General features: G+C 36.0%; 1 protein-coding gene across 2 annotated transcripts in view; it reads left to right on the top strand.

Moving 5' to 3' along the window:
* Positions 1–5,923: 5,923 nt before the first annotated feature.
* Positions 5,924–21,540, top strand: part of LOC142344665 (ATP-dependent translocase ABCB1-like) — a 114,294-nt gene continuing 98,677 nt past the window's right edge. For both annotated transcript variants that reach the window (XM_075396501.1, XM_075396500.1), the window contains exons 1-3: positions 5,924–6,444; positions 17,608–17,866; positions 18,333–18,481. In XM_075396501.1, coding sequence (XP_075252616.1) covers positions 6,168–6,444; positions 17,608–17,866; positions 18,333–18,481 — 685 coding nt within the window. In that variant the 5' untranslated portion in view covers positions 5,924–6,167. The remainder of the gene's footprint in view (positions 6,445–17,607; positions 17,867–18,332; positions 18,482–21,540) is intronic.

Genomic DNA, 21,540 nt, shown 5'->3' with positions numbered 1-21,540 from the left:
TGTGTTCCACTATCTTATTTCAAAATTTGCTGCGGAATAAATAAATCAACGACAAAATGTTTTTTTGGTATTAACCAACCAAAACGAAAAAATAACGGATTAATTCTTTCCCCGATTTGGTAGTAATTGCCAATAAATCTGCTTTTCTGAATGATGTATAACTGATCCAATGGTATTTATATGTTTGGTTTCTCATCAGACATCATTCAATTTGTTCCCAATATTTATCAATATTTCCGAAATGAAATTTGAAAGCTAAATGAACAGACTATAATTATAGTCTGTTCATTTGGCCTTCAAATTTCATTTGGGAAATATTAATAAATATTGGGAAAAAATATTGTATGATGTCTGATGAGAAACCAAAAGTGGAACAGCAAGAAATGAAGCAAAATTCGTTCGTGTTCGATCGAATTTTTTCTATAAAACTGAATAATGAGAGACAATTGAAATGATTTGAACAATAAAAAAACAAAAAACATTGAAGAAATGTTGGCCAATTTTTTCCTTTATTTCTAATATTTCTCCATTGTATTGTTCAAGGAGCCTGCTGGCTGAATTCAAGAACTTAATTCTCGACAATTTAGTACAAAAATTGTAATACGAAATTGACGCCGAAATAGGTTTCATTGTTTCCTTCGAAATCTTGGCAGAACTATCCCCGAGCCCGATATAGCAGACTGGAATTAAATCGAGCCCCTCGTGTTCCTAGAGTGCGATTCCTCCTACTCTTGTTGGTTTATGTTTTTGTGATATCGAAATCTGATACATAGTAAATGGCTATAAGTTATTCCTGTGGTTTTATGTTTAATCCTCAACATTGTTATAATAACTCTTACCAATGCTGCAAAACAATTGTTAATTGCTCTCAAACGAAGTTTGTTGCAATTATATTAGTGATACGGTCTTTTTTATGCAATTTTTTTGACCGTCTGAGCTTCTTGACTTTTTGTCCTCAAAAAGGGAATAAACAAGTAAAGTGGACTACGGCTCACTGTTCTCTAAGTATGCGATGAACCGAAGCAGTTTGCGAGACATAAATACGTCCAGGATATGAAGGGTGGTTCTTAGAGTTTCAACCTCCCCTGTAATACCCCTACCCCCACACCCACTCCACCGCCCACTCCCCTCCCTTCCACTTGATTCCACCGGTAACACCAAGCATTCCCCCTACACACACGCACACACCCGCGCTCACCCCCTCTCATGCAATGCATTTAGCCAGCATGATGATCTTTGGTCAGTGGCTAAATCAGTTGCATGGTCCTGTGAACTGTTTATGTTGCCTTTGACTTCCATCCATTGAGGATGAGTTCTTTTTCGACTTTTTTTTGTGTTGTTGTTTCGCTCAACGAGGCTGCAATCCGCTTAGATCTCTGTTGTTCAAAAGTTCTATCAGACGGCAGCAGAATATTAAGTCCGCCATCGCTCACCGGAAAGGAGAGTAGCTGTCCGTATTTGTCGTTGTTTGGAAGCAGGTTTGATGGTATGAGTTTGCTGCTTATTAGTGTTTCCGTCTTTTCTTACAGATTATGGGAGTCGGGGTGGTTCTAAATATAAAGGGCCGCTTGTGTTGCACAGCATTGGTAAACGCTATGGGGACATTTTGACGATAGTTTTTTGAATGATTACTTGGTTCTTTTCAGCAAATTGGAGTAATCGTTTTCTGTGTTCTAGAAATTGAGAGTTTGAAGTAGTGTTTCCTATAGCCAAGCCGAGGATTCAGTGCCCCTCTAATAGTTCTACGTGGAACTTATCAATTGCTTTTTTCGCTTTATCAGTGTATTTTGGTTTAACGATGAGGTGGCACTTCATAACATTGTATGAATATAGTTCCTGAACAAGTCTCATTGAGTTTATTCATCTTGCGGCGCTGACATCTTCTGCGTACCATTTCGTGTGTGTATCTGTGGTTCAGCAACTTGACGGAGGAGAGGCAGAGTTCCTCTTCCATTCATCACCATGGCAAGCTAGCGCCTTCTTATTTTAATGTCAATTTGTTAATGAAAAATTAGATGGTTTTCTGTGTTTAAGTTCTTGAGGACTACGTTCAGGGAGGGGCTTTCTTTCGTATATCATTGATTAAGGGCACTTATCAAGGGAAATGAGTCTGCATGCGTTATAGGGGTCAAGGAAAGACAGATCTTCGGCCGATATTCTAATGGGTAATACTGATATCGTTTTGCAGAGACTGCTCGATGAGGATTTTAAAAGCATGCGCCATGGTTGGGCGTCATGTTGATGGCCCATGGCTTCCATTGGTTTTCATGGTAGCTCTACAATCAGCAGCGCCGCTTATTTTTTCAAATATCGGAGTGTGATATGTTAAAGAGTTAGAGAATTATCGGCTACTATATATTCGGCTTTTAGGGGTTTGCCATTTGGATATTTTTCATCTAAAATTTGAAGCACTGTATGGATTCTTCCGCCACTTGTAGTTTTCTTAATCAGGGAAAAGACAGATTCGAGTAGGCAAAAAATCAATTTGAACGAGGCCAAGTGCAAGCTAAAAATGCTTCTCACTTTTTGTAATATTAAATACCAATGGAAGCTTATTACGTTGAATATTAAGACAATTGATTCTTATTCACAGAAAAAAGACATGAACTTTTTTTCGGCTTCTAAATCATTTGAAGGAGCTTCAATTAATGCACGGTGTGTTCTCAACTTAATGTGGATTTGCGCGGCTTCAAAATAATAAATTTCTTGTAATGCTATTTTTTCACCCCACCTAAATTATTTAGTCAGTAACATAATCAGTAATTTATTTAGTCCGTAACTTAGTTAGACCGTGATTTGGTTTGACAACAACTTGATCATTGTCATTTAAGTTCTGCAATAAATATTAACAAGTTGGCTCGGTAATGTGCGATTGCACATAAGGTTCCGACCCAACTCATCCACAATATTGGCATAATTGTCTACCAAATGAGGAACAGATAGAAAAACACAAAAAATTCAAGCATTTTTCAAAAAAACTGGTGTATGAACAAAAAGATAGCCTCCAAAGCAAATAACTCAGTGGAGTAAAAAATGATGCATTAGGTTGATGAGAAATGCCGATATTAAGAAAGCGAGCGAAGACGAACGGCGAAATCAAACAACAATAACAAACATTAATTACATCAAAAAATTTATGTCCGTTTTAAAAAACAAAACTTAATAACAAAGTCAAAATAGCGTCAGATAAAACTGAAAATAAACAATCAACTGGTAATTCACCAGAATAAAATGGTTATTCACCAGTTCATAATAAAACTTGGTAACAATTAGACAAAAAAGAACAGCAACTTTAAAGTTAGAAAATTTGCTGAATTTAAAAAAAACAATTAATTTCAAAGTAATGAAAACCATAGGAATCAACTAAAACATCCCATAGGTTTACAATTAACAATGCTTCTTTATAAGGGAATTAACAACTCTTGGTATTCAATTTTTCATGCAGTTACAAAAATAACAACAATTAGACAACAAACAAAAAATCAATGAAAACTTGCCATAAAATGCTTTGGAAGCCGTAAAGCCCCCAGAATAAGTTTGATTGCATCTTCGTCGAACACCGATAATGTATTATGTGGCCGCTCATTAATGAAAATAAGCAACAATTAGACAAAAAAGAAAAAATGCAAAAATATGTAATTTTTTTTTGAAAAACTTTTTTCCAAAGACATGAAAGCCATTAATTACAAAATGAAAAAGTGGAATAGGTTCGTTCATTCTTCCAAAGGAAACCCTTGAGACCTGCAATTATCCAGAATATGTCTTACGTCTACAAAAAGAATGTCAAATATGACAAAAATCAAAAATTGATTTACTTTTTTTGTGAAAAACCCTTGAAGCCAGTAAAGTCATAACGAATTCTCTTAAAACATTAGATTTTGTGACACAAATCCTTTTTGACACCTTCCCTTGAAATGTACTATATGACCTCTTATTAATGAAACTAGGTACAATTAGACCAAAAAGATAAAAGCAAGGTTATGTAAAACTTGTTTTTATCGAAAAAAATTTATTTCCAAAGACATGAAAGCCATTAATTACAAATTGAAAAAATTGAATAGGTTTGTTTATTCTTCCAAAAGAAGCCCTCGAAACCTGAAATTATCCAGAACATGTCTTACGTCTACAAAAAGAACGTCAAATATGACAAAAATCAAAAATTAATTTACATTTTTTGTGAAAAACCCGTCTCGAAGCCAGTAAATTCATAACGAATTCTTTAAAAACATTAGATTTGGTGACACCAATCCCTTTTGACACCTTCCCTTGACAAAAATAATGTCATCTCTAACCTTTAATTAACGAGGTCAGGTAACAAACAGACAATAAAAGGAACAAAATTGCGAAGTTGAAATGTTTTTTTTTTCATTTTGGAAAACAATTGTTTTCAAAGTCATGAAAGCCATTATCTATCTGCTAATATCAGAACATCGGCTCATCTACTCTTCCAAGTAAAGCCAATCAAACCGGGTCATTGTACAGGAAATTAGATACGACTAAAAAGACAAAGTAAAAATGACAGTTAAAGACAAAAATAAAAAATTCAATTAAGTTCTTCGAGAAAGTATTGTCGAAACGGTGAACAGCCACAATCTGTATCTTTAAGGAAGTAAATATTATCAATTGTGCGTTATTTTGAACGCGAAAAATGTAATATATGAACTGACAATAACGTGATAATTTGACAAAACTAGAAAATAAGAAAAATGGGCAAATACCTGAAAATTTAAAAAAAAATTGTGAAATCTAGTAGTATCAAAGCCAGAACACCATAACTTAAGGCCTGAAATGGCAATAAAAACTAAATTTGATTTCAGCAGAAAGAAGGATAACTCTTTGCTTGCTGACACTAAGCTATAAGTTGACCAAAATAAGAGAAAAATGGAGGCAAAGTTCAATAAGCCATTTTTTATTTAAAAATCGAATATTTTAAAAGTCAAAACGACCATAAGCTTTCAAGCAATCAACTGAATAAATTAATTCCTTCCGAGCTAAATAGGAAGCCAATAGTCATTAGTGAGCTTTGATTCGAAATGTTCTGTTATTTAATTAATATAAAAAAGATCGAATTTTTTTTAACAAACCGACTGATGACAATCCGAATTATTTTTGGATTGTAACGGTCCAAGATTGGTACAGAACAAGTCCTGCTCCATTAGGAATATTTAATTTTTTGAATGTCATTGATTTAGATATTTTGTTTGTTTAAAAATCAAAAGTAAATGCTGCGTTTTTGATAATCAACGAATAAAGTAAGCGAAAAACGGCAAGATTTTATTTACAGAGCACTCTCAACGGAAGTTGAAGTGGAATTAGCCCCCTTTTCAGTCTTCAACGATTGCGTTAGTGGTGCTTGGTTGTGTACGTCCTGCAAATTTAACCAGAGTGGACTAAAGAAACTTATTTCGAGCTGTTTTTGATGAAAAAGTCTGAATTTTGTGAAATTTTTATCCGGAATTTGTGACAAAAAAATTCAATGAAAATAGCCGACAATGTATTTTGTCTTTAACCGTAAAATCAACAACATTTTCATGAAAAATTTTATTAAATTTTTTCAAAATTGGCGAAATTTTAGTCAAAAATTCCGAAAAAAGGTGAATGAAATCAACGGAATTACTCTATTTTCTCGAAAGTTTAAACCTCGATATCTCCCTGTCAAAAACGAAAATCAAAAAAATCTTTTTAATTCCATATTCTACGCTGGACAAGCTTTCTAGTGATACCAGTCTCAACTCTCTACGATGAATATATCGATCGGCCAAAATTGACTGAACAAAAAAAACCCAGTTGATTATATAGTTCCTCCCCCCCCTCAAGAGGGGTCGGAACAATAAAATATTAATATTTTAATTACTATAGTAATCTTTATCTTCGCGGTCAACTTGTAAATAAAATTATTGATATCGTTCATGTTTTCAGGTAATGATGTGACCTTTGCTGCTATATGAAAAGTGCAATATTTGAGCGTCAACAAAGTGCGCAAAGTGTACCCCTGCCAACTTTTATTAACTCAGTTTTATTTACTTGTTTATTCGAACTTTCTGGGCTCGTATTTTGAACTCAACCGACCTCGAACTTTTTAATTATCACATACTACTTAAATAATTTGTAGATCAACTTATTTTGGAATACAATATTTTCGAATACAACATATATTTTGGAATACAATGACTAGTGATAGTCAAAATAAGCCATTTTTGTCGAAATTCAAAAAGAAAAAGAGCGGTGGAGGCACGGGGAATCGAACCTCCTACAATGAAGACAACTTGCTTGTTAATGATCGCTTAACAGCGTATGCTGTAGAGGAAAGAGGAGAGCATTTGGACATCAATGAAGAGGCGGAGTTTACTTACAATAACGCTTCATATTTTGCAGTGTTTCAATTCGCTTCTTGTTTTGATATATTTCTCTTTCTAACTGGGATCCTCTTTGCCGTTGTGCAAGGTAAGTAATTAGGGGTTTGAAACATCTTTTGGTTTTCTGACTGAACAGATTAGTTTTCTGCACTTTTTTTTTCAAATTTGCAGTAATAGTTTTTGATCTGATAGATGTGGCGTCTACTCATCGTTTTACAACAAAATCGAACTTGGACTAACTTACCTTCAACGGACATCATACAATAATACCCTCTGTGTGTCTAGGAAATAAACCCCATGTTAAAATTTGTGAGAAAGTTTGGTCGTGATAGGTTCTTTGTTTGTTATAGTTTCATATCCAGTCCCACGGGCCTCTAAGACATGGGCATGGCTTGCGAGGGCTTGCCAAATGAGTGTGGCCAATTGTTGGGGTTTATTTATGTGAGGAGACATGTTCCTTGCCCCCCCCCCCCCCCCCGAAAACGTGTTCTTTGTGTTCTTGGGTTTTGAAAGATTTAGAAAACGAAATTTTTTGGATAAACATTTAGATGCGTGAAAAAGCAACTAATTTTTGTCGAGTTATGATTTTTGCCGAGTTATGAGTGTTGCCAGTTGATGAGCAACACAATATGAAGTCACAATTTCCCCTCCAAATCCGCCCTCCAAACTGACCACTGGGAATGGTTTTCATTTCCAACTTGTATTAGGAATTGAAGAGCCTTTAAGTTTTTCAAGCAGTAATAATCAATCCCCGTTCAAGAGATAAATGTTGACAAGATTTATATAAATAGAGTTTAAGCGTGAAATCAAACAAGAGAGGATTGGAAATTCGTGTTTGCCTTAATATCTCAACGCACCCAACTTTATATTTTTTTTATTGGAGTGCAGAAGTTGATAGTGGGAGGATGTTCGAGAGAATATTTTGAGATAAACTAAACGGAGAGAGTTGCAGTCGAAAAAAATATTAATGTTTTTTGTTGATTTCTAAAAATATACTTGACGCTCCTTATTTTCATCTTAATGTCGGCTAATGGGAACGCCGAGACAAATCTTGTAATCGAATATTTAAATTAGAATTAAGGTTGACTACTGTGGCAATTAGCACAAAATTCAGCCCCTCTTTATTACCCCAAATTACCGCATTTTAACATTGATGGTGATCACCTTTAATTTATAACTTCCAAGACTTCTCATGACATCCGATCTTTACTAGCTATTTACTAAAATAATTTACTTCTTTAAAAAATCAAGGGTCAAGAGATCACACATAACAATATGAAACGTTGGTGACAAATCTAGTATAAATAGCACGTGTTAGCTTCTTGTTGTATTCACTCAATTCATAAATAACCAAGCTGTAAGTCGGCACGTGGATTGAGGTACGTATATCTTTTCATACTTTAAACAATTAACATTATACTTTCAATACTCCTCCTATCATGTTAAGTGTTTGTTTCGAGAAGGACATCACGAAAAAGTGATACTTTGGTCCTTCCCAATGCTTTTGCTTTTGTAAGTAAGTCTGCCGGCATGCGATCGGTAGGTAAGTAGTTTAGCTCTAATGGTCGACTTTCGACTAAATTCCGAGCAAAGTGCACTTTTAATACGAAGTGCTTTGTCTTTCCGTGATTCATCGAATTTTTACTAAGAGAAATACAAGCTTGATTGTCTGCAAAGACGTTTACTCGCTGCTGGTTTTCTAAACCTAATTCTCGCCTATTAGGTTTACTAAATATACTGCTTCTTTACTTGCCTCGACTACGGCGTTAAGCTCAGCTTCGGCTGTTGAAGTAGATACACGCTTTTTTAACTTGCTAGCCGACCTGATTGCACCTGAACTATTGTTAAGTTTAAAACAAAAACCTTCTATTGTCTATGTTGCCTGCCCAATCTGATTATGAAAATCCTGTTAACTCTAGTTTTTCAATATTTCTGAAAACCACCTCCTCTGATTTTGTCATTTTTAGGTAACGTAAACACCCTTTTGCAGTGTTCCAACGTTGCTTTCCAGGATTTTGAACAAAAGAACTAAGTAAATTAGCTGCGTGCGCAATTTCTGAGTTCAAGCATCCCACTATACCCCTATAGTCACATGATTGCATATTTCTATGCTCATTGCTGCCTAATTCTGGTGAATCTAATTTCGACAGTTTCAGGCTAACATCTAATGGTGTTTCCAGTGTCTTCGATTCGCTCATGTTAAACTTCTCTAGCAATTTTTTTACATAAGCTTCTCGACTTAGCTTTATTTCGTTCTCTGTTTGCTCAATTTTTGTATTTAAGAATCAACCAAGATCTCCATAACTGCTAATTTGAAATTGCTCACTAACTTTAGTTTTAAAGTTTTCACAAAAGTCTTGCTGCAATCCTAATATCACCATATCTACCCAAAGACGCTTTATTCCTTCTATACCATTTTCACCTTTCTTTATAAAAAGGCACTCATCTTGAATAGCCGGTATGAAATGGGATTCTCTTTGCCGTTGTGCAAGTTAAGTAATTAGGGGTTTGAAACATTTTTTGGTTTTCTGACTGAACAGATTTTTTTTCTGCACTTTTTTTTCAAATTTGCAGTAATAGTTTTCGATCTGATAGATGTGGCGTCTACTCATCGTTTTACAACAAAATCGAACTTGGACTAACTTACCTTCAACGGACATCATACAATAATACCCTCTGTGTGTCTAGGAAATAAACCCCATGTTAAAATTTGTGAGAAAGTTTGGTCGTGATAGGTTCTTTGTTTGTTATAGTTTCATATCCAGTCCCACGGGCCTCTAAGACATGGGCATGGCTTGCGAGGGCTTGCCAAATGAGTGTGGCCAATTGTTGGGGTTTATTTATGTGAGGAGACATGTTCCTTGCCCCCCCCCCCCCCGAAAACGTGTTCTTTGTGTTTTTGGGTTTTGAAAGATTTAGAAAACGAAATTTTTTGGATAAACATTTAGATGCGTGAAAAAGCAACAAATGTTTGTCGAGTTATGATTTTTGTCGAGTTATGTGTGTTGCCAGTTGATGAGCAACACAATATGAGGTCACAATTCCCCCTCCAAATCCGCCCTCCAAACTGACCACTAGGAATGGTTTTCATTTCCAACTTGTATTAGGAATTGAAGAGCCTTTAAGTTTTTCAAGCAGTAATAATCAATCCCCGTTCAAGAGATAAATGTTGACAAGATTTATATAAATAAAGTTTAAGCGTGAAATCAAACAAGAGAGGATTGGAAATTCGTGTTTGCCTTAATATCTCAACGCACCCAACTTTATGTTTTTTTTATTGGAGTGCAGAAGTTGATAGTGGGAGGATGTTCGAGAGAATATTTTATTTTGATATAAACTAAACGGAGAGAGTTGCAGTCGAAAAAAAAATATTTATGTTTTTGTCGATTTCTAAAAATATACTTGATGCTCCTTATTTTCATCTTAATGTCGGCTAATGGGAACGCAGAGACAAATCTTGTAATCGAATATTTAAATTAGAATTAAGGTTGACTACTGTGGCAATTAGCACAAAATTCAGCCCCTCTTTATTACCCAAAATTACCGCACTTTTACATTGATGGTGATCACCTTTAATTTATAACTTCCAAGACTTCTCATGACACCCGATCGTTACTAGCTATTTACTAAAATAATTTAATTCTTTAAAAGATCAAGGGTCAAGAGATCACATATAACAATGTGAAACGTTGGTGACAAATCTAGTATAAATAGCACGTGTTAGCTTCTTGTATTCACTCAATTCATAAATAACCAAGCTGTAAATCAGCACGTGGATTGAGGTACGTATATCTTTTCATACTTTAAACAATTAACATTATACTTTCAATACTCCTATCATGTTAAGTGTTTGTTTCGAGAAGGACATCACGAAAAAGTGATACTTTGGTCCTTCCCAATGCTTTTGTTTTTGTAAGTAAGTCTGCCGGAATGCGATCGGTAGGTAAGTAGTTTAGCTCTAATGGTCGACTTTCGACTAAATTCCGAGCAAAGTGCACTTTTAATACGAAGCGCTTTGTCTTTCCGTGATTCATCGAATTTTTACTAAGAGCAATACAAGCTTGATTGTCTGCAAAGACGTTTACTCGCTGCTGGTTTTCTAAAACTATTTCTCGTCTATTAGGTTTACTAAATATACTGCTTCTTTACTTGCCTCGACTACGGCGTTAAGCTCAGCTTTGGCTGTTGAAGTAGATACACACTTTTTTAACTTGCTAGCCGGCCTGATTGCTCCTGAACTATTGTTAAGTTTAAAACAAAAACCTTCTATTGTCTATGTTGCCTGCCCAATCTGATTCTGAAAATCCTGTTAACTCCAGTTTTTCAATATTTCTGAAAACCACCTTCTCTGATTTTGTCATTTTTAGGTAACGTAAACACCCTTTTGCAGTGTTCCGACGTCGCTTTCCAGGATTTTGAACAAAAGAACTAAAGAAATTAGCTGCGTGCGCAGCTCAATTTTTATATTTAAGAACCAACCAAGATCTCCATAACTGCTAATTTGAAATTGCTCACTAACTTTATTTTTAAAGTTTTCTTAAAAGTCTTCCTGCAATACTAATATCACCATATCTACCCAAAGACGCTTTATTCCTTCTATACCATTTTCACCTTTCTTTATAAAAAGGCACTCATCTTGAATAGCCGGTGTGAAATGCGAAACCTAATTGGCCCGTAATATTTTTAATTGACAAGTACCAATTTCTGCAGGACTGTTTTAATCCATAAACTTTTCCTCAGCTTACAAATTAATGGGTTGCCCTGCTTGTCAAATTTTTCGAACCCTTTGGGCTGTTGCATGAAGATTTCTTCTTCGATGTCATCATTTAAGTATGCTGTTTTGATATCCATTTGTTTCAACTCGTTGTTGAGAGGCGTGTTGTTGGTGAGTATGTTTCTTTGTAATTTTGACCGGGAACTTGGCTAAACCCTTTAGCTACGAATCTTGCCTTATACCTTTTTATCTCCCCGATAGGACCAAATTTAAGAGCAAAGTGACAGTGGCTACCAATGGGTTTATTTCTTTTGTTCTCTACCAATTCGCAAACTTTACTTTCCACTAATGAGTTGTTTTCCAATTTCATTGCTTCGTAGCAGTCTTTATCCCTAATTGCTTCATCAATGGACTTGGGTAGTAGTTCTTTGTCTACAGTTTCACCAAAAAAGGCTACCGGGTTTAAATCTCTTTCACCGTCTGACTGATGCTTGTTGACTAAATCCTCCTTCATTTCTTTAACTTCAATAAACATTTCGCGTTTTCGTTGAAAGTTACATTCCGAGAATTTCTAACCTTAAAGATTCCTTTGTCATTTGGAATACCTACCAGATAAGTCTTACTATTGTGTGAAGACCCAAAAGTATTCCTATTTGAGAGGTTCTATCAATCTTACCTCGAAAATTTATTTCAACATGAACGAAAGCTGAACAACCAAACACTTGGATAGATTCTAAGTTAGGTTTCTTCTTGTACATTGCCTCAAAAGGTGTCTTCTGAATACCGGAATGGAAACAAAAGGTTTTAATCTCACTTGCCATATTAAGTGCATATGGCGAATACACTTTATCTAAACCTGACTGCTCTAAAAGATATCTAGCCATTGGGGTAATTATCCCCAAATTCCTCTCCCATTGGGGTGATTATCCCCAAATTCCTCTCAACTTTTCCGTTTTCTTGTGGTGTATACGGTGCCGAGAATTCCAGTCGAACACCTTCTCGTCTACATAATTGCTTTATATCATTTGAGACCTATTCCCCTGCCCCATCATAAACTAAGGTTCCTGCTTGTCCTATATCTGCAAAAAACCAACTTTTTCAATGGCCTCATCCCTTGACCTCAAAAAATAAAGTTTTTGATATCTGCTAAAACTATCCACGAACCCTATTGCATATCTGTGGCCATCAACCGCTTCCGGTTGGATTGGCCCTGAAATTTCAGTATGGACAATTTTTAGGACTTCACTTGCCCTTATTCCTGAGGTTTCTGGTACTGGACGTTTCTTTGATTTATTTAGCTGGCATGTCTCATAGTTGGTCAAGTCGTGCTCGCTTAGTTTTACTCCTACTGCGTGATCTTTTAGTTTATAAATGACTTCAAAAATATTATGACCCAAGCGTTTATGCCACAAACTAAGGGGATCTCCATTTGCTAAGTTGCACTGCTCTGAGGTTTCTTCGTAGTCAATGTTGTTCCCGACAAACAAACTATCTCTTTCCTCAAAAGGGAAAATTGTTCCCTTCTTAGTTCGTATTTCTAAAGTCCTACCAAAGATGGCCTCATTGCCTGTTGCTCTAAGTTTTGACACAGATGCCAGATTCCTTGTATTGTTGGGAAGAAGAAACGCATTACTTAATTTTTTTTTCGCTCTGAACCAAAACATGAATCCAAAACTCTGATTTCAACTGTTCCTTTTCCACTAATTTAGCTTGTACTGATGTTTGCCTTAGTGATTGTACCAGAATACTCCTTGTCTATATCTATGAATAAACTTTCGTCTTTAGTCATATGACTGGTAACGCCTCAGTCCAAAACTAGCTCATTTTCAAGGTTGTTCTCCAATGTTTGAAAAAAGGAAAAGAACTTTTTTTCTTCTAAATTCTGCTCCTCAACTAAATGTTGCCAGCCTCTCCGATTGGTTCTCTTGCTTTGACTTACGAATTTTTTCTCAGGTTTTTGTTGCTTTCTACAAAATTTAGATATATGTCCGTGCTCACCACAATTACAACATTTCATTGGGGAAGCTTTGGTCTGTGCATGAATTGTTATCTTAAGCCTACATTCTTTTGCGATATGTCCCATTTTCTAGCAGTTGAAACATTTTCGTTCCTTATTAATGAATAAGCTCTCTGTTTTTGTTTTTTACATTTTCATTATCAAAGTTTATCAGGTCTCGTTTAATTTCCTCGTTTTTTGCTGTACTTCACGAGTGTTGCATAATTTTTCATATTCCTTCGGAAACCCTTCAGAATTATTGAGACAAACACTTTCATTGATTCCTTCATTCACTAGTGTTAATTTGTATTGCATATCATCTGCCCTGGTGAGATAATCTACTATACTCTCACTTGAAGTCTTCCTTAGGCTCGTTAATTGTGCTGTCAATTTATGTAGCTGAGGTCTCTCGAAACTTTGGAAGCGTTTACACAGTACATCCCAAGCTCTTGTGCCATCACCCTTATGTGGTCTGAGAAAAAGAACTGATGTTTTGTCAAAAGCCTGAACGAACTCGTACCACAAAGTCTTCTTTCTAATTCTTCCCGACCTTTTTCTATAGCTTGCCTGCGATGCTCCTCCGAAGAGCTATTTCTAACTGCTTGCAGCAAGTCTAGATAGGTAACTTCTGCACTAAGAACTTTGCCAAGTTTAATAGAGTGCATACGAGCCTCAAACTGTTCATTAAAATACACGAAATCATTCATCACTTCCGCTGAATACCAATCTTTCTGCTTTTGAGCTCATTGTTATGCCTGCTTTTTTCATTTAATTTTCGTTCGTCTCTAACTATCTCTTAATTTTAATTGTCCCCTACTGAACCAAAGACTTATGCTGCCCCAACATCTCTTTCCTTTTTTCTAGGCTAGTACTGCTCTCGGTAAATATTCTTTCGTAAAAAGGGCTGGGTTGTGAAAAAAACTTGTTCGGACTTAAATCAAAACTCTTTTCCTTTCTACAACGTTTTTGAATCTGTTGACTGTTGGTGGCCTTGTTATATGACGACGAACGGGTGAGTCGTTATGTTTGTGTGTCAAAAAATTGCTTTATAGGACCAGGTTAGCACTTGTTGTATTATGGTAGCACTTGTTAGAGAAACAAAAAAACACTAAGCAAAAAGAGTTTGGTCGACTAAATTAATCTAGAAGTTGGTGTTCTGTTCGAATTCTGTAGATTACTTGACAAAATCGAAAGCAGGACATTGACATTGAGCCAGGGTTTTTCTGCCGCGATAAAGCACGATTAGGATACCAGCACCTTCCGAGGATAATGTCCTCAAACCCTAATCCTAGTCCTATTTAAGAAATGTTTTACTACCAACTTATGCGTCCTTCGACCAAACTTGTATCTTGCAGAAGCACAGCACACAGATAATCGGAAGTGAAACAGTTTTTTAAGCTGAGCTGTTCTCAGCTATACTAAGCAATCCTGGTCAAACCGACCGCTCTGTTACACAATTGAATCGCTGCGCTCCTTACTGATTCCCACAACAGCTCCAAGCAGAATCCACTGCTTAGCTGCACTAACTTTGCTCCAAGATTGAGGTCCACAAACCAGGTACACGAGCTCTTGACCCCGCAGATGAAGTCCCCCAATGAGCTACACAAGCTTCTCACGAATTGCTCTTATTGCTCCTTCACTTGGCCACTTCTTGACTACAAGGCTTGTCTCTCCTTGTTCTCTCTGTCTTCCTCCCCCAGTGAATTCCGCGACCCTCTGATGTAGCAAAGAGGCGCAGCAACAATCTTTTTTATTTACAAAGGGGGTTGATTACTTAACTTCGAAAAACTCTGGGCCCATAACCTGTCGGCAAATGGGAACGCAGAGAAATCCTGTAATCGAATATTTGAATTAGAATTAAAGTTGACAACTGTGGCAATTAGCACAAAATTTAGCCCCTGTTTATTTCATGACATCCGATCTTTACTAGCTATTTACTATGATAATTTTCTTCAAAAGATCAAGGGTCAATAGATCACATATAACAACATGAAAAGTTGGGGATAGCACGTGTTAGCTTCTTGTTGTATTCACTCATTTCATAAATAACCAAGATGTAAATCAGCACGGATTGAAGTACGTATATCTTTTCATACTTTAAACAATTAACATTATACTATCAATACTTAATACTGCAATTGGTAGAATATCAGACGCAATAGCAATTGAGGAATTTTTTCAGCAGGAGCAGAATTGTTTTTCAAGAAGAAGATACTCTATGTATCATGCGAAAAGAATCCATTGTGGTGTTCCCTGTCAAAAATAAACTGCGGACAACTATGGCAGTGCTCTGGTCCAAAGAGCAAAATTTAGAAAAAATCTATTTTTGACTGTCTGGTAAGGCTATCAAATTTCTATATACTATTAAAAATTACAAATATGTACAATAAAATTAGACGTTTTTATAAGCTTTTTGAAAAGCAGTGACTAGAGACATAAAATATTTTAAAAAACAATGCGGCCTAATGAGTTATTATAAATAAAAAAGACGATGTCACCAAAATTGAAGCATCTTGCTTATAGTGCAGCCCTAAAAATGGGAACTGTTTTCCTGTTTTGGTTTTATCTTGCAGTTTTGTTGTAAAAAATTATAGCCAGATGGCCGAAGCAAAAAAAATTTAATTGCAGGTTCAATTGTTTTAAGCTTCTCTTGAATTTGTTCTCAGAAATAATTCGCAAATGTGGGCCCATCAAAATTAAGCATTCAGAATAAGTGACCATGGTGTGATCAAAAATTAGAATGCAACTTTTAAGAAAAAGCGCGTGTTTGTTTGCTTCTGTTGAGAAACGAGGCAGAATGTAGAAAAAGTTGTTCCGACGCAATATCGTCAACATTATGAGAACCTTAACAATCTAGTCTCACGTTGAGATTGATCAGTGGTGATTGAGGTTTTCTAATATATAAACGGCAAAAACGGCTTTCGGTGGAATTTTTTTCAAAAAAAAATGTGTATTATCGAGAACCTCAAGGGTCTGTGAGTAGGTGCTTGTTTACATGGAATCAAATACTTGTTTGTGCTCAACCAATTTAGTCTAGGAAAGTAGGAAATGCCTGAAAGCGGCAATTTTTGCTCAAAGTTGTTGCGCATATCTGTTCTTTTCATTTGAATCTTTTCTGGAATATTTTACTGTGTTTCTCAATGCTGATGAGAAGATACAAAAGGGTCGACAAGTCTGAAATTTTTTTTTATCTATTATGTTCAAAGCACCAAAAAATGACAAAAATGGTCAAGGAAGGACATAGGCTGAAATTGCCCGAATTCGCCGAAATTTAAATTCGCCTGAAGATTTATGTGTCAAACTTTCCTTGCAAAATTAAGATTTCTTAATAGTGCCCTTTGTAGGGACAAATTCTACACCCAGACAGTTTTATTAATATGATACCTCATATGTTGTTCTGGAATGCCCTCAAAAAGTTTAAAATTGTTTGAACAAAAAAAATGGAGCTGGCATATAAATCTCAGATTTGTTCAAAAACCGTGGGAACATTAATTCGTTGTCCTTTTTGGAATTCCAGACTTTTTGTATTAACAGAAGATTTGAAGGAAACTTTAAGTTTTGACAGTTTTTCTCCGACGCTTGTTTTCATCTGTTTATTATCGCGAGTTGCACATTGTTTGTTTCTCTGTTTGTTGGTCAATTATAGATCGGAGCATTTTTGTAAAGAAAGTCATTATCAGAGTTGGCCGTAATGCAAGATAAGAAGTACAGCCAAATGAAAACGCCGGTGATTAATTACCATTAGCAAGATTCTACAGCTGAAATCAGAGTTTCCTATTCTCAAAATAATAAGGCAGACACAAAAAATACTTTGCTATCATTTGAACTTTTCTGCCGCATCGCTCTGTTTTCTTTTTTCCTTCTTCAGAGTGGCAGAAAAATATTACGTTTCCTTATAATGATGCTTTTTGTTTTGCCTACGATTCCTAAAACAAAAAGTGAAAGTTGGATTGAAAGAAAGCCAACCTGTTCTATATACTCACACATTTTGAAAGGGCTTTGGGACAAAAAACACTCCAAATGTTCTATAGTTTGTGGTAATTTGCCATTTTATCCAATACAGTGTAAAGAGTTTTAACTTAATATCAACAGAATAACTTTGTTGGTATTTTAAGGGTACCTTTTATCTGTTTTTTTCTCATCTCAGGGAAATATTGATACTGCCAGTGCTAAAGTATTACCACAAGTATTGAGCAACTTGTTGTTTTTAAGGATAATCTGAGATCCTTGTTCGTACGACGATCAAATTTCAAATGCAGATTGGCATTTTTATGCTAAAAAAATCAAGAATCTGTTCTCGTCATAGTTTTGTTGAAATGTATAAAATGTCTGTTCCAAAATTGATTGATCATTACCTTTGAATAAGGAAGCATCATCCAATAGAGTGAAGGCATTCCGGGCATATTAATAGAAGTTGTTCTGATAGTCCCCATGATGATGCTAATAATAATGAAGCGTCGAAAACTTTTTCTAACTTGTTTCTTTGTAAACATATTTCTAACTTGTTTTTAGCTTATTTGCGTGTTTTTGCCTGTTGTCAGGTGTATTGATGCCACTTTCGACAGTCTTCTTTGGTGACATTACGGGACAACTGGCATTGAACCTCTCCGATCTCAACCCGATCGATGCGCTTCATAAACTACATGAGTTTGAGAATGAGATGATTGACAATTGCGTTAAACTGTCGATTTTGGGAACCGTGTCTCTCGTTTGTGGGTATATACAGATCACACTGGTCACAATTGCTGGTCAGAATTTGGTCCATAGACTGAAGCAGAAAGCTTACCAAGCGTTTCTCAGGTTAGATTAATAGTTTTAATTTATCTTAAATACTTTTTTGATCTCAAACTGAGTACGCTATGCTACATAACGCTTTCATGCTGTTGGTCTTCTTGTTTGCAAAAAAGTGATTAATAAGGACTTTAACTCAAAATGCTGTCAAATTTTGTGTACAGACTAGAGTAGTGAGATAGAAACGAAATAGAGGCTTTATAGTACCCGAACTTCCCGGCCTTTTTGTATTTTGATCATCATTTTACCGCCAAATCGATTTCTAAGAAGTCAAGTATATCTCGACGCTGCTTTTGCCGCACTTGACATTGTTTTGCTTTTTAATATTCTCATTATTAAAAATTTCTGATAATGTATCCGGCTTCTAACTTGAGATTAGAGAATATGTATGCATAGGAATAACTAAAATTAAACATTTTTTGAGTTACAATTCTGTACGCGATGAACGTAATATTAATTGTATTGAAATCTCTAGGCAGAACACGGCGTGGTACGACCAGCAGCAGAGTGGCCAACTGCAGAATAGACTTGTGGAGGATTTGGAGAAAGTGAGGCTGGGAGTGAGTGACAAAATCTCACTAGCTGTCCAGAACTTGTCTTCATTCATCGCCGGAATATCCATTGGTTGGCATTTCAAAACTTTTCTGTGCCTATTTGCTTTTCTAAACTTATTGAATTACTTCAGGTGATCCTTATAAGGCCAAAAGCCAGGGTAAACTTGCAAAAATAGTAAAATGTCCTGTGTTTTGAGAGAAAATATCTTTCTTTTGAGAAATAATCTTGGTCCCCGTCCATAGGATTTTGAGAAGTATGAAAACGGTCTTACAGGTCATTGGGCGGGGAGTTATAAACGACGAAAAAGCATAGGCGGTAGAATACCGGAAACGACTGGAAGAGTCGTGCAATAAAAACTCTTATCTAATCCTACCTATTTCAGAAATATGAAAAAAGAAATAAAAAAGCAATAGACAGTGTAAAAAATCAATTCTTAGTGAGAAATTTGAGTAGGTAGGGAGGTAGGGGCGGTGGTAAGTGTCTCTCTCTCTCTCTCCGTGTGTGTGTGTGTGTGTGTGTGTGTGTGTGTGTGTGTGTTTGTGTGTGTGTGTGTGTGTGTGTGTGTTTGGGGTGCAAGGTGTGGGGGAGGGGATAGTTTAGATGGACTTATATGGGATCAAAAATTCTCGAAATGACCTTTTTGCCTTTAGTATTACCTTAATTACAATTCATTACGAACTAAGCTGCTTTTGAAGTTCAATGTTCGAAAACAGAAATCAACGTTCTAAAGCAGAAGTCAATGTTCGCAAGCAAAGTCAAAAGTACAATTCATGAACAAACTTGCGTCAGCTAAAAAGAAGCATAGCCGTTAGAATAACGGAAACGACTTGAAGCGTCATGCATTATAATCTTTAACCTTAACTTACCGAAATCAGACTTTTTTGTAGTTCAGTTGTGTGGGCACGTTGCGGAGGGGTGGGGGTAGGTTGGGGGGTCTGTATTTTAGATTTTTAGATAAATAGGGGTGACTTGAATAGGATCAAAAAATCTCAAAATGACCTGTTCAACTGGAATATTTCCAATAGATTACAAACTAAGCAACTGTTAAAGTGCAATGTGCGAAAAAACAGAACAACAATCAAAAGCAGTTTAATATTCGAAACGAAAGAAGTCAAAATTCAAGTTATGATTAGACTTGCTCTAGCTTAAAAAACATAGCCAGTAGAATACAGGAAACGACTCCAATAGTAGTGCAATTGAATTTCTATCCCAATCTTATCTAAGAAATATCAAAGATAAGAAATAACGAAGAAATAAATGGTTTAATGAATCTGGAGACTTGATTTTAAGAAGTGAGGGAACAGCTTTTAGTTTATGGATATGGGTAGGCAGGAAGGTAGGTGGGAGGGAGTAGTTTTTCTGGGGGGAGGTAGGGGTAGGTGGAGGGAGCGTTAAGGGGGGGGGGGTAAATAGGTGAGAGGTAGTTGGGGGGTTGATGAGGGTATAGGTGGGGATAGGGAGGGTGTAGCTGGGGGGTTCGGGGTGCAGATAGGTAGTTGAGGGGACGAGGAAGTTAGATGGGGGTCTGTGGTTTAGATAATTAGGGGTGACTCATATAGGATCTAGAAATCTCAAAATGACTTGTTCACCTTGAGTGTTACCATCAGTTCCTAAAAACTATACATCGCAAACTGAGCAATTGTTTATTTGTTCGAAAACGATCAAAAACAGAGGTAGATGTTCGATTCGAAGGAATTCAAAATTCAAGTTACGAACAAACTTCCTCTAGCTAAAAAAAACATTGCCGGTAGAATTCCGGAAACTAATCGAAGAGTCATGCATTAAAAACTCATCTAACCCTAACTATTTCTTGAAAATGAAAAAAGAAATAAAAAAGCAATATATGTCAGAAATCTTTTTTATAGCTGCCAAGCTGTAAGCTGAGAGAAGCTATATTGCGGTGCTCTTGGTTTTTACAATTCAAAGAATTTGAATTGTATTGGGGCGCTGTCTTTTTTTTAAAGATCTGTTCACACATTTTCATGATTTTTGAAGTCAAACTGGAGTAGTGATTTTGGTCACGCCGAAACAGGAAATGGAGCGAAAAAGCGAGTGGTTTTGCAGCGTGAATTTTTTCATTCTAATTTTAAAGTAGAGTGAGAAGACGGTGTTTGAACAAAAATTCGGTTTCTCAGTAGTGGTTTTTTGTTCACATGCGGCAATTTCACTCTGATTTTTACTGTTTTTTCAATTTTTTGGATAGGATTTTTTTCTAAATGGTTTTCCCAATCAATTCACAGCTCATTCTAGGCCTAGTTTTTTGTTTGAATTAAGTTTTCATTTCTCGCTAGTGGTTTTTTGTTCACATGCGGCATTTTGACATTGATTTTGTTTATTTCTTATTTTTTTGTTCTGATTTTTTTAAAAATGGTTTTCTCAATTCTTTCATAGTCCATTCTAGGTCTAGTTTTTCTGTTTAGTCAATGAAAATTCTTTGAATTGTACGTCAGGACTTGTCCTGCTATGTTTTTTGTTTCGTTGTCTGACGCTCTTTTTTCGTTTTACATTTGTTCACACAGCAAAGCTGAGAAAGTCAAATTTTCTGAATGACTTCTTCCTCTCACTAACCGCATTTTCGCGCGTGACGTCATTTCTCACTCGCTTTAGCAAAAGTTTCTAGGTTATTTGCGTGATTAGATTTTGATCATACGTGACCTACTCACTCAATAAAATGACTTTTGCACTTTAAAACTTAAGTTTTTGTTTGGATTTGTTTAAGGTCAAAGGAACTCATTTGTGCAGTAAAGAGCCCTAATAAGAGGCTTCTGCGGAATGAATTTTAACAAGCTTTATTAATTTATCGCTGTATGTTTTTTATCTAGTTTTTTTGTGCGGCGTCGATTTGTTTTTCATTTTAGATCTGTATCTGTTTCTATCTCTATTATATGGCATGCAGGTCTATTCTTTTGCAGCTACTCCGGCAATCTGCCGGCTATGTTATTGAGAAATATTGGTAAGTAGGCGGAGAGAACGGTATAGGTGGCCGGGGGGAGGGGTAGATAGTTGGATTTGGGGAGGGATAGGTAGTTTGGGGTAATTACGAAACGAAGTGAAGCTAATTGCTTGTTGGTGACATTATGGCGTTTTTTGGTTTAAAAAATTGTTCTATTTTGTTCATTTTTTGGCCT

This window comes from Convolutriloba macropyga, chromosome 8 (assembly GCF_964194025.1).
Source record: "Convolutriloba macropyga chromosome 8, txConMacr16.3, whole genome shotgun sequence".
Classification (NCBI taxonomy): domain Eukaryota; kingdom Metazoa; phylum Xenacoelomorpha; order Acoela; family Convolutidae; genus Convolutriloba; species Convolutriloba macropyga.
Note: the sequence above shows the minus strand (reverse complement) of the source record. Positions and strands in the feature narration are given on the sequence as shown.